Raw genomic sequence first — 13,363 nt, forward strand, 5'->3', positions numbered from 1 at the left:
TATATAGCATATAACTTTATCCTTCATTGTTATTAATAGATCTGTTTATAAGCCTGATTACAGTTTTTAATTGTATAGACATAACAGTTAAAATGATAGTGACAGTAGTTTAATAAACTTTTGATTTTACAAATGAGAAAAATTAAAGAAGAGATATCATATATAGTGTAGGATTTAAGAATTTGTTTGCAAATTTTAGGGCTCCCCCTTTCATAAATTTTTCTGTTTAACTTCCAGCTCTGAACTGAGATCTTTGATTTCTCACCTCAGTAATCTGTTTTCTGCTTAGTCTTTCTTGTCTGTGTCATGTCAAATGGAAAGTACCCTCAGGACAAAAGCTGACCAAACATGTAGCTCCCTCTTTTTTTTTTTTTTTTTTTTTTTTTTTTGGGGGGGGGGGTGCTGGGGATCGAACCCAGGGCCTTGTGCTTGTAAGACAAGCACTCTACCGACTGAGCTATCTCCCCAGCCCCACAATTCACTTCTTTGAAGAGTTTTATTTCTATTATTTAAAGTATTATTTAATACTTTTTAAATAAGTATTTTTTAAGAAAAAAATTACAGTTCTTGTTGTTAATTGATAAAATAAAAAATCGCAACTCCAAACTGCTAAATTAGCTAAGTTCTTTTGATTTTTGAGTCAAATTAAACTGAAATGTTGATTTAGTCTATCCATTGGGGCGGGGGTGAGGAATCAGTGATACCGATTAGATTACGTAAAACATTTTTTCCTGAGTCCCTGTTTTCTTTATTAATGAGAAGGTTCACTTCTGAAATACTGCTTTTACTCTTGAGATCATAAGTCCTTTTATATATCCAAAAATTCTATGCATCTATTTATTATATTATTTTATTTTGCTTTGTTTGGGTTTTGTTGTTCTTGTTATTGTCATTTTTTATTTTGGCAAAGTATATATAACAAATTTACCATTTTAACCATTTTAAAATTTTTGTTTTTATATATGTTATGTTTTGATGATGTATTTTATAAGCATCCATTTTAATTATGAGCCAAGGTCATTGCTAATATTTATTGTTAAAATAGGTGCTGTTCCTATCATCAGATGTTCAAGAGGAACAGCAGCAGAAATGGTGGCAGTGGTAAGGTTATGCAAATAGTACTTGAGTATAAATAATATTGTGTGAATTGTTTCCCTGTAAGTACCTCAATTGGTTTTAGTAATATTAAGCATTTGATTACTGTAGGCTATATATTTAAGTACCAAAGACATATTTTTATTTTAATACAGTGAGATTCCACAGAAGATAAAAAGTAATCATTTTGTACTTCTGTATGATAATCGAAGTATTTACTCCAATGTACTACTCGAACCTATTTTTTTTTTTTTTACTAAAATGTAAATTCCTTATTCAGGCTTGTCTCTCCAAGTAGTAGTGTACACTAATTTTCCCCCAAAATCATTTAATAGTTAACTTTAAAAAGCAGTATTTATTATGAAACGTGACCATTTTTAAAATAATGAAGTACATTTTAAAGCTGTCCCATTCTTGGAGTGAAATAGTCAGTACAAGTTGAACATTTCACAGATTTTCTTTAAAGATTTAGGGGAAAAAAAAAAGAATTTCTGAAAACGAAAGAGGGAAGTGTTATGGTAAGACAGAGGAAAACACATTAACATTTTGGATCTTTTATTAACCCAAATGAATCACTGACGAATGGAGGTCTGGTTTCCTTTGCATACTCCATTTCCATTCTGGGACCTATAGCACCCTGGCACTACTCTCTCCACTCCCACCAACCCAGATGAACATTTTCTCCATGTAGACATCTTCTTTGGTACAACAGAACCATGTTTAGGGAGAGAGCGTGGGTCGTTATTGCAAAGTGTTTCCTGTACCTAAAGTAAAATTTGTCTGTGAAAAGTGCTTATTCATGAAATGACCTGAGGCATTGTAGAATAGACTTTGGTATTTTTCAAGTGAAAATTATAATGATATTAAAATAGTTAAGAAGCTAAAATATTTGAATTTTAGAATTGCTATTTTATAAAGAAATTCCAAGTTTCTTGGTTATGAGACTTAAGAATAAAGTAAATTACCCTGCATAAAGTTAAAAGAAAGTGTTGAGTTAATCTAAAATTTGATTTTTCAGAAACTAGATAAGAAACTTCGGGAAAATCTAAGAGATGCAAGAAACAGTCTTTTTACAGGTGACACACTTGGAGCTGGCCAATTCAGGTATTATGTTAATTAAATACTTATAGGACTGAAAACATGTAGAGGTTTTGTTATTTTTCTTGCATAATAGAATACCCTTATTCTTGTAGTAAGAATTTTTTACTCAGGATTAAGGTTTTGACTCAGATAGTTTAATAAAAATGGACTTGTTTATTCAACTTATCTTTTTTTGGTAAAAATTTCTGTTATATTTTATCATCTTGTAAGAGAAATTTTTCTGTTTATGTGACTTTGAAGGTCCAAACCATTTCCTTTCAGTTATCATTAAATCACATGGTAATTTAAAAAGTGAAAAACTTTTAATACTTGTTTCTACTTTTATTATTAAATTTCTGTTTTTACATTGAATTACTAACAGCTTACACTTGCAAAGTATTTCTGTCATTGCTAACATTTCTAGCATGTGTAAGTAATGCTAAAGTCACTGACTGCTTAATTATTAGTGAATAAAAATACTAAAACCCTATGCATTATGGCATATTTTGATTATTAGTAGTAATGGACAATGTTGAAACATAGTAAAGAAACCTGTCCAAGTGACCAAGTTGTTCGTTTTGTTTCATTTTTGTGGTACTAGAGATTGAACCCATGGGTGCTCTATCATTGAGCTACATCTCAGCACCCCACACATACACGTTTTTTTTTTTTTTATTTTGAGACTAGAGCTTGCTAAATTGCCCAGACAGGCCTTGAACTTGCTCTTGCCCAAGCACCCAAATATCTGGGGTTACAGGCATGCACCACTGTGTCCAGATGCTAAGAATTACTTAAGAGATGGTATTTTGGGAATATTAATTCTTATTCCCACTTAGGTGAACTAATGAATAAAAGTAGTAGGTAGGAGGGAGCTATCCAGTGAAATAATTGTCCTCTAGCAATAAAATTTCACTATAAATGTTCATATACTTTATTTCAGTTCAATTTAGATGATTCCTGTAGCCTTATGCTATAATTTGTAGTTCACTCTAACATTGTGTTTCAATTCCTTGACCATCTCTATTCTCACATTATTTTAAATTGTTCTCTGATTTCATTGCTGGTCTTAAACATTCTTCAAATTTTTTTCTCATTAAGCAGATCTGAAACATAAAATTTTTACCTGTTTTTTTTTTTTTAACAGAAATAGACATTGTATCATCCTTACTTAGTAGTTCCCTTTTTATACTGCTGTAGTGTAGGCCATAGAAACCAATATCAAGGCACTATTTTTTTTGCATAATTTTTAAAAATCTGTTCACATCATAATATACTTATTTCTTAATTTGTTAAGTGCATTTTATAATTATTTTAATCAGCTACTTGTTGGACCATTGTTAAATGTCCTTCAATCTACCCATCGGCTAGTGAGTTTCAACCAGGACACTTTTTGTCCCCCACAAACATTTGGTCCAGAAACCAAATGTGACAAACGTTTTGTCACAGCTAGGTGGTAACATGCAGTGTTAAACTTCCTATAAGACAAACCTCCGTATTGCCAGTAGTGCTGAGATTAAGAAACCCTGCTGTATACCATCCTTCCTGGCCTTCCACCTATCTCTGGAGTAACCAATAATAACAAGAGGTGAGGGTGCCATTGTAACTGCCCAAAGTCAGTACAGCTAGGAAGTCCACTGACCTATGCCCAGAAAGGTGTAATGAGTTAGTAAAATGGTCAGAGTTCTCTTGCAAGAGGAAATGTATATACCTAATATACTCAGATAGCAATGACTTTTGAAACATGGAGTGTACTTCTGATAACAATACTACCTCTAAACAGTATCTGTAAAACTTCTATAGATACCTGGTAACCAAACGACTTTGTGCCTCTGTTTGCTTTAAGTGTAGTCTGTTCCACACCTAAATTGTAATAATGAAGTATGTATGCCTTGTCTGTTAAGGGAGTAGTTATATAATTAGGTACCATTGTGGCATGCTTTCTTCCACTTAGTATATTAAAATGGGATATGGTTTTTTGAGACTCTTCTCTAGAGTCCCCTATTTCAGATTTGTATTTATAGAAAAAAATTATAATTTATAACTTATAAAACTTTCAAACATCTGTGTAAATTTATGAGATTCGACTTTTTCATAATTTTCCCTGAATCTGACAGTATTTGTTCCTTTTTGCCTTTTTTTGAAAATGTGAAATTTATATCTGAGAAGACCCAACAACTTATTTTAACTACAAAAATTGTTTTGTAAAAGTATTTGTACAGATTATGTACTTGAAAAAATTCCTTTAGTAATACAGTCTAACACTATATATAGGTTCTAAGTAATTCCAATCGTTACCCTAATCGACTAAATATATTAAAAAAATATTTTAAAGCAGAGTATTATGATATTCAAAATCAGCATATTTTTATCAAAATAACATATATTACAAAGTATTAGAAAAGTTTGGATGTATGTACTCCCATCAATTTTTATAATTTTTTAAAATATATTTACAGCTTCCAAAGGCCTTTATTAGTCCTTGTTGACAGAAACATAGATTTGGCAACTCCATTACACCATACCTGGACATATCAAGCATTGGTGCATGATGTACTGGTAAGAGACTAAATATAGCACTAATTTCTGAAATGTAGTAATGTTCACAGTGGTATGACTACAGAAACAAAGTTGTGAAGGATAAAGCTGAAAAATATGAAAAAAATATAGTGATGAATAGTGAAGAATTGAAGTTCTAAATTTATGATCCTTAAATTATAGGGTAAATTCATGGTATTGTTGACAATGATTGGGGGTAGGAATAAAGGAAAATGAGCAACCATCTTTTTTTAAAAAATTTTTGATAGTAAGTAAAAAAAACTTAAAAATGTGTTTTCCCTAGGGGAAAAAAATCTGTAATTTCTCCCATTTCTCTAGGAATCAGTTAAACCTCATTTTATGATAAAATAAATAACATTTTTATGTTATACCATGTTCTGAAATAATTCCCCATTGTCTAATTTTATGCTTAAAAATTTGTATTTTTCACACATATGTTCATCATTTAAACATTGTGTTTAGCATGTAATATACACAGATAAATAAAACACATCCTCAATCTTCAAAGGCAGTGGAGGAAAGAAAATATAGTCACAAATAATTTCTATCAAGACACTATAATAGGATGAGAATAGTCTCCATTTGATAGAAAATCAAGACAGAAGTTTAAGAATTTGAACCCAAATCTTTGATTGCAGCATTAACCCTCTTGTTTACTAACTCCTAGCCCAGACCTCGATTATATTATTTAACAGTATCATTATTACAAAGATTGCCTGGAATGCCATATAAACAGGAAATGAAAGACATGTAGTAGATGATTTGGCATAATGGTTCATTTCTTTGAAATCTGGATATTGCTCTAAAGGGTTTATTTTCAATAAATCAACTTTAGGATTACTGACAAAAATTGGCCATTCTACATAATTCTCGGTCCTGGGATCTTAGGCCATGACTGTAGAATGCCAAGGAAACACCAACTCATAGAGAAGGCAGAAAGAATCAGAAGAACTACCAAATTAAACCCCAAATAAGATATAGAAGCTAGTGGTAGTAGGTAAACTGATTCAGTTCAACCTGTATTGAGTACCTACTATTTATTTATTTATTTATTTATTTATTTATTTATTTATTTATTTTTTGCCATGCTGGGGATTGAACCCAGGGCCTTGTGCTTGCAAGGCAAGCACTGTACCAACTGAGCTATCTCCCCAGAGTACCTACTCTTTAACAGACATTCTAGACCCTGATTGCAGCAATAACGAAGACGAAAGTACTCTTCCTGGACCTTACATTCTAGTAAGAGATAAGAAGTAAAATAAACAAAACGTATTTCAGAAGGCAGAAAGAGCTCTGGAAGAGAATGAAGTAGATGATGGTGAACATGATTGAAATTTTTTAGTAGGGAAGATCTGTCTGAGGAAATGATGTTTGAGAAAAGATCTAAAGAAGGAGGTAAGGGCATGAATAGCTATAGCTATATGGGAAAAGAACATTTTAGGCAGAAGGGCTCCAGATATGTTCAAAAGATGGGAAGGTAGCCAGGTAGCTGCACTGAATGAAGTGAGAGACAAGGTTAAATAGGACAGAGGAAACAGTATGGTACAAGACATCATAAAGATGTTGACTTTTAATTTGATAGAGAATGGAAGCAACACACCATTTTGAGTAAAAGTGACTTCTAGTGTACATTTTAAGACTATTGCTGTAACTGCCCTGCTGAAAATAGACCCCTTTGGGGCATAGGAAAAGGAAGAGTTAGGAGGCTATTGGAATTATTTAAGCAAGAAATGATGGCAGCTTTCTGTAGGATGGAGATGGTAAGAGTAGTATTACCTGTTGACTATACAGTATAGAATTGTTGGTGAGTTGGATTTGGAATCTAAGAGAAAGACCTCAAAGTTGACTCCAAAGTTTGGATCTTTGCAAATGGAAAAAAAATGTTCATTGGATAGAAAAGAAATGGAAGGGGCATAAGATGTTTAGTTTTGGACATGTTAAATGTGGGATGTCTATTAAGATGGTCCAAGTGTACATGTTGAGCAGATGAAAGTAAGTCTGGTGTTCAGAAGAAAAAAATCTGGTTTAGGAAAATAACTTTAGGGTAAGGTTGTCCATGTATAGATGCTATTTTTAAAGTCAAGAAACAAAATGAAATCACCAGGAGAATGATAGAAAAGTGTGAGGTCCAAAGAACTGAACTTGGAGGCACTTTTATATTCTGGAGCTAGGTTGATGGGTAAAAATCAGCAATGTGGAATGAGAAGAACTGATCTGTTTTGGTTTGAAAAGCTAATAAATTAAGTGTTACAAGGTGGAGACAGCAGTAACTGATGGCTAAGAAGTCACCATTGCATGCAGCAGTGTCAGGTTCATTTAGTGACTTGGTTAAAAGCAGTATTCCACAGTGTGGGGGTAAAACACTGACCAATGTGGCTTAAAGAGAGATTGGAAAGAGAAACATTGTAAAACCTTTAAAGATTTTTTTCTGTATAGGACAGCTGAGAAAGGCAGTGATTGCTGGATGGGTAATTTGAGAACAGAAAAGATTTTAAATGAGAGAAATTATATTTGTGTACCAGTGAGAATGATCAAAGAGGGACTGAATTAAAGCAAATTATAGCCTGTACTTTTATAATTATGTCAAAATAAATCCTAATGTTATATGTAACTAAATAGAAAAAAAATGATAATTTTTTTTTTTAAATGTTAATGATGCAGGAGATGAGAGTGTCCTTTAGGTGGCAATGGTGGGTAAGGTAGACCAGGATTTCTCAACCTTGACGTTATTAACATTTTGGACCTGATCATTTTTTGTTGTGGGGGCTCTCCCGCACTTTAGCATCAGCCCTGGCCTCAACCCTCTTTAATTGCACCAGTAGCACTCCCTAAGTTGTGACAACCAATATGTCTTCACACATGACTAAATATAGCAGGGGCAGGGGGATACCTAGAAGGAGCATATTGCCCCATTGAGAATCACTGTTATAGGCTGGTGATGAGAGTTTCAGAACTAGAGTTGTTTTAGGGAAGAGGGCAAGTAAAGGGTATTGGAGTAGCAAGGAAGATATCTAACCCAGTCGCAAGTCCCATGATGGAGCTGTGTAAGAGGTTAAAATGTAATTAAAATAAAGTCTATAAGGCTAGCCATTTGGTGTTCACTTACAGCAAAAATGGTACACAAGTTTAGGGGTGGCCATGTTCAAAATGGGAGATTTTGCTAATGACTGAGTGAGTTCCAGAGGTTATAACAAAAGAATTTCAAGAGTTGGATATGAATGGGAGATGGGCTATGAGGGTGTCAAAGGATAAGGAGTTAATGGACCTAATGAGAAAGTCTTGATAGTCTCAAACCTTACTTGGTTTGTGGGGCTGTGACTGTTGAGTGGGAGCAAGAGGTGAGGGTCTTAGTAAGAGTGTACAGGTTAGAGGTCACCTCTTCACTCTTGCTGATTGTGGAATAGAAGCTATCCAGATAACTGAGATATTTAGGGGTAATTTCTAATTCCTGAACTTGAAAAGGATACATAACTTAGGACAAAGATTCCTCCAAACTGAACAAGACTAATACAGGTGCTTGCTGAGGTTTTCACTGTTCCAGAACGAAATGAGAATAATGAGTATGAAGTGATTTTAAACTGACCAATATACTGATTTTTATTTCCTGCTCTTTAAAATCAAAATATCCTTTTACAAATAAATGGAAAAGTAGACAGTAGAGTTGTTTTTGTTTTAATCTTCACATACTAAAATGTCAGTCTTTGAAGAGTTTGGTTATAATAAATTGCACAATTTACAGTGACCTAATTATATTCATTAATTTTAAAGCAGTTTCTAGATGTGAACAAACTGAGATGTCATAAATGATAACCATGCTGTTGTTGGTTGATTTTTTTTTTTTAAACCACTCCTTTTTAAAGTTTCTTCAGTGCTTTTAAAATTCCTAATAATTATACCCTTTGCCTCCACAGGATGGAGTAAAAGTTCTAGATCAGAAATGTTAAATGTTGCAGTTTGCTTTATTTATCAAATATTTTTGTCTAGAAATCTGGACCATTTGTAATTACTTATATATTAGACCTTGGAATCAATAATGAAAATTTAGACATCTTCCCTATGTGTCAGAAAGATGCTTGTTTTCATTTATAATAGGAAATACACCCTTCTGATGAAGAGCTTTGCAATGTCCTTTTTCTTTATCAGGACATAAGAAGCAAAATTAATAATTAGAAAATAGTGATTCCTTTTTATTATATCTTGGTTATGGGAGGGGTGGATTTGATTGTTAACTGCAAAGAGTGCTAATTACCCTCAGTCAAAGATGGATATTTCTTCTTAATATCTTGTCTTTTCAAATCTTGAAATTTCTTTTTATATCTTTTTGTCCTCTGCTGCTCTTACTATTTGAAACATTAAATCAGAATTTATACTAAAATATATAGGCACTTTAATAAAATACACATTTTTGCCGCTCAGTACAACAGAAATTGGTTTTCAAATATTTATTTTTAAAAGATTATCAGAAAATCAAACACCCCTTCTCTGAAAGATGTGTAATTGTAATGCTGTAGTATAGATTGATACTTTGGGTCCACGGTTGATGTTCTTTAGTTTTGTTTTGTTTACTCCAGATTTATTTTGAGTGGCATGCCTCAAATAGTTTATAAAGACCCTGTACTACATTTTTAAATTATTGCTTCAAACTTCTCAATATATTTAGACAAGGAAAACAAAAATTGAAACCAAAACCTTTCAGTTATTTTTTTAAAAGCAGATGGTAGAAATGTACCTTTCTTTTTGTGAAAGTACTGCTTGTTTTAATCAACAGTTGCCAAATGCACATTGACACTTTTACAAAAAATTACCTCCTACAAACTAGGTTATAATAGTAGCTGCCCAAGAGGTTTTATAGTAATAAAAATTAGCAGATCAAAAGAACATCAACTGTGGATATTCAAATAACAAATAAAGGAAAATAAGCATTTTTCTTGTAACCCCAGCAGCTCAGGAGACTGAGGAAGGAAGATCTCAAGTTCCAAGCCAGCCTCAGCAACTTAGTGAGACCCTGTCTCAAAATATTTAAAAAAAAAAAAAAAAAAAGGGCTGGGATACTGGCTCAGTGGTTAAGCACCTCCAGGTTCAGTCCCTGGTACCAAAAAGAAAGAAAACTAAAGACCAATATCCTTTATGAACACAGATGCAAAAACCGTGCATAACCACTGAACCATATTCCCAGCCCTTTTTATTTTATGTTTTGAGACAGGGTCTCACTAAATTGCCGAGGCTGGCTTGGAACTTGAATCTTCCTTCCTCAACCTCCTGAGCTGCTGGAGTTGCAGGAAAAATGCTTGATTATCTTCCTTTATTTGTTACTTGTTAATTTTCAGAATGAGACTGTAACAGTCTATAAAGGATGTCAGTAAGGTGGTTGATCTTTTGAAATATTTTATGAACTAGTACATTTTCATATTTGAAATATATAGCTATTGTAGTCATTCATTTTAATGTACAAATTGGCCCATCTTTGGCCCATCATGGCCTCAGTGTCCTCTTGGTGTGACCCCATTAGTGTTTGTTAGCTTACTTATTTAGGTATTAAAAATTTCCTGACTCATCACATTCATTTTCTCTCCAGACGTGTTCTCAGCCATTTCCCTAAAAACACTGGTTCCTTTAAATGGTAAATAGTGTTTAGATAACATAATCTGGATTACTAGAGCTGTTAATTCTACTGGAATATCTTTGCTTGTAGATATTTTCAGTGGTGAGAAAATAGTACTTTACAGCTTTCTCATTCTTTAGGAGAGAACCCATTTTGTTATAACTTTATAATAGTAATGTAAAGTTATAAAATTACAGTAATGACCATTGATTTTTGTACACAATATAAAAGAATCAGTGTAGATCTCATCCTTTTTCATCTTAATGAGTATATTTTAATTCTTGTTTTACTTGAGTTTTATTTGAAAGACTGGTTTGTATGAGCCAGAGAAACCATGATTGTTATGTAAAGCAGAAATTATAGAATTTAAAGTCCATGCCTTGTCATCGTGAATTTTGTTTCTTGAGTCTCTCAAGAGAACAGTGTTAGTAGAATTACAGATCTATACAATTTTAGCTGGAAGCCCATTATATTTAATATGAATAATATCTGTTGTAGAGTGATGGATGGCAAATAATGTGTAACTTACGGTTCTCAAAGCTTCTAGAATCTTCTCATTGAAGAGTCATCCATGAGTTATCCATGCTCATTGAAGTAGGAGATTGCTTAAGAGTTGTATCTAATTGCTTTCTCAGTAAGAATTAGAATTTCAGTTTCTAAGAATTTCCTCTAAATTATGTTTTTTAAGGCATAATCACTATTATTGACCTGGAACTGGTTCTGAAGCATTCAGGGACTATAGAAATAAATGTAGGCTGCATTTTGCTTAGGAACTTGGTCTCTAAAATCTCCCCTCATGGTTATTAGTTTTAGGAAAGAACTTTGAAACATTAATTTTTCACATAATGTTTTAATTTCACCCCCCCCAAAATTTGAAATAGTTACATGCAGTTCTTTTACAGTGAAACCCTGATGTATTAGTCTACTGAATCATATCTTGTTTTTTAATTGCCCTTGGCAAGAGGCAATTAAATTAAGCTCTTAGTTTCTGTTTTTCTCTCAGATACTCAAGTCTGAAGATTTAGAAGGGAAAGTATTTGCCTATTCTGGAGAAAATATATATAAGTCATCATACTTTTTCTTTATCATTTCTTCTCTCACTGATGTTATCCCTAGTCCCCAAACTGACTCTTAAGATTCTCATATTAATCTTCTCCAGAAAGTCACACTCCTTTTTGGAGTTCTCCTGAGGTTTATGTGCAGGGATGAGATAACAGGTACTCATCTTCAAATGATTGAAGATGCATTCCTTTACTTAGGGCATGTTAAGAGCCAGACCCTTGCGAAATGGTAGAACTGCTATGTGGTTTCCTTTCCTGTGTGTTCCCTAGTTTTCTGTTTATACCTGTATTGTGTTTTATTTTTTTTCTTGTTGCTTATTTTGATAGTTCAAGTTAAAGGGTCTCCTTAATATGAACTGATGTCACCTAAATTTTAAAAACATTGGTTGCTGATATTTGATTTATGGCTCCAAACTACATCTGTTTAATCACCTAGCTGTTTAATGATGACTGTAATAGTTTTTGGAGTTAAAGGGGTAGTAAATTCTTGCCAAAATAAAAATTTTTATTTTAGTTAACATTTTTCACATGTATATATAAACCTCAGCTCTGCATAAATAGGTGTCACCTCTCTTATCCAAGGGTAGTTGTGTTAACATTAGCCATCGTTACTGTACTGATCTGCTTTAACTTGTGAAAAGAAACAAGACTATTGAAGGTAGTTCTAGATATTTTTAACATTTCCCGATGGGATATTTTTCTTTTAACCAGGGATTAAACCCAGGGGCACTTAACCACTGAGCCATATTCCCTAGCCCTTTTTTATATTTTATTTAGAGACAGGGTCTCAGTGAGTTGCTTAGGGCCTCACTAAGTTGCTGAGGCTGGCTTTGAACTTGTGATCTTGCTCCCTCAGCCTCCCAAGCTGCTGGAATTATAGGCATTTGCCTCTGTGCCTGGCTCCAATGGAATTTATTTTTATCTGGGATTTTAGGCAATACTGACCAGTCTTTTAAGTCAGGAAAATGTGACTATCAGAGGAAACAGATTAGACTCCACCATTCCAACCATTTCTGTTGTCTTATTTGTATATAATGTTCAGTTGTGTTAACATGATTGAGTACAGCACAGAATGTTCTAGTTTCCCAGTTTTGAAGATGGAAATTACTTTTCCTATTTTGCCTTGCTATTATGCAAACAGTGGAAATGTTCTTGCTGCTATTATGTTATTTCTCAGAACTCTTAACATCTTTTATTCCTTTATTGTGTGTTTTAAGTATTCCATCAATACTCAAGTAATAATATGCTCTTCTATTTTTAGAGCAATAATTTTACTAACTAGTTACTTCTGTTTTGAATGAACTGTGTCATCACCATGGAAATTGTACTTCACTAGAAATTCTTAGTACAGCTTAACTGTTTAAAGAGGTTTCCCTTTAGTATCTTTTTTTTTTTTTTTTTTTTGCAGTGCTGGAGATTGAACCCTGGGCCTTGACTCTACCAACTGAGCTACATCCCCAGCCACCCTTTAGTATCTTTTCTGTTCTTAGATATTTTTTTAAAAGCTAGGCTTCTTCTCAGATATACTTTAATATCTATTTATTGTTCATATTGTTTAAAATGCTTTTCCACAGTTGTGCTATTTTTATTTTCTTCCTATATTAGTTGATTTGCTGTGCAAAGTAAAGATTGGATAGAGGAATGAGAAACTGAGAGGAATTTTAAAAGATTTCTGATGTTCTTGACCTGTGATAACATGAGAAATCTATATGAAAGACAGTAATAACAGGTTGAAATGTGACACGATACACTCTTTTTTGTTATCCCAACCATTTATTGCAACTCTCAATAGTCTTTAAACTGCCAATTTATACCCTGCAGGGTAGAAGTAGTGAAGGTAGTAGAGAAATATAATTCCAAATGGCTCTGCTCTTTCTGATAGAGTATAATACTTAAAGCAGTCCTCTAAAATCACTCTATCTGTGTTTTAAATCTTGTTTTTACCACATATTTCTACATAAGCTGGGCA

The 13,363-nt window shown here is 33.1% G+C and overlaps 1 protein-coding gene and 1 non-coding gene across 4 annotated transcripts in view; one reads left to right on the forward strand and one right to left on the reverse strand.

Annotated features, from left to right (window-relative positions):
- Scfd1 (sec1 family domain containing 1) overlaps positions 1-13,363 on the forward strand; it is a 93,538-nt gene that overhangs the window by 22,235 nt on the left and 57,940 nt on the right. For all 3 annotated transcript variants that reach the window (XR_007106980.1, XM_047538801.1, XM_047538804.1), the window contains 3 exons: positions 1,046-1,101; positions 2,114-2,199; positions 4,632-4,731. Coding sequence is in view for 2 of the 3 variants with exons in the window: in XM_047538801.1 (XP_047394757.1) it covers positions 1,046-1,101; positions 2,114-2,199; positions 4,632-4,731 (242 nt within the window). In the remaining variant the exon portion in view is untranslated. The remainder of the gene's footprint in view (positions 1-1,045; positions 1,102-2,113; positions 2,200-4,631; positions 4,732-13,363) is intronic.
- Positions 389-467, reverse strand: Trnav-uac (transfer RNA valine (anticodon UAC)). The gene has a single exon. It is a non-coding gene; the product is annotated as a tRNA-Val (tRNA).

The sequence above is a fragment of the Sciurus carolinensis genome, chromosome 2 (assembly GCF_902686445.1).
Source record: "Sciurus carolinensis chromosome 2, mSciCar1.2, whole genome shotgun sequence".
NCBI lineage: Eukaryota > Metazoa > Chordata > Mammalia > Rodentia > Sciuridae > Sciurus > Sciurus carolinensis.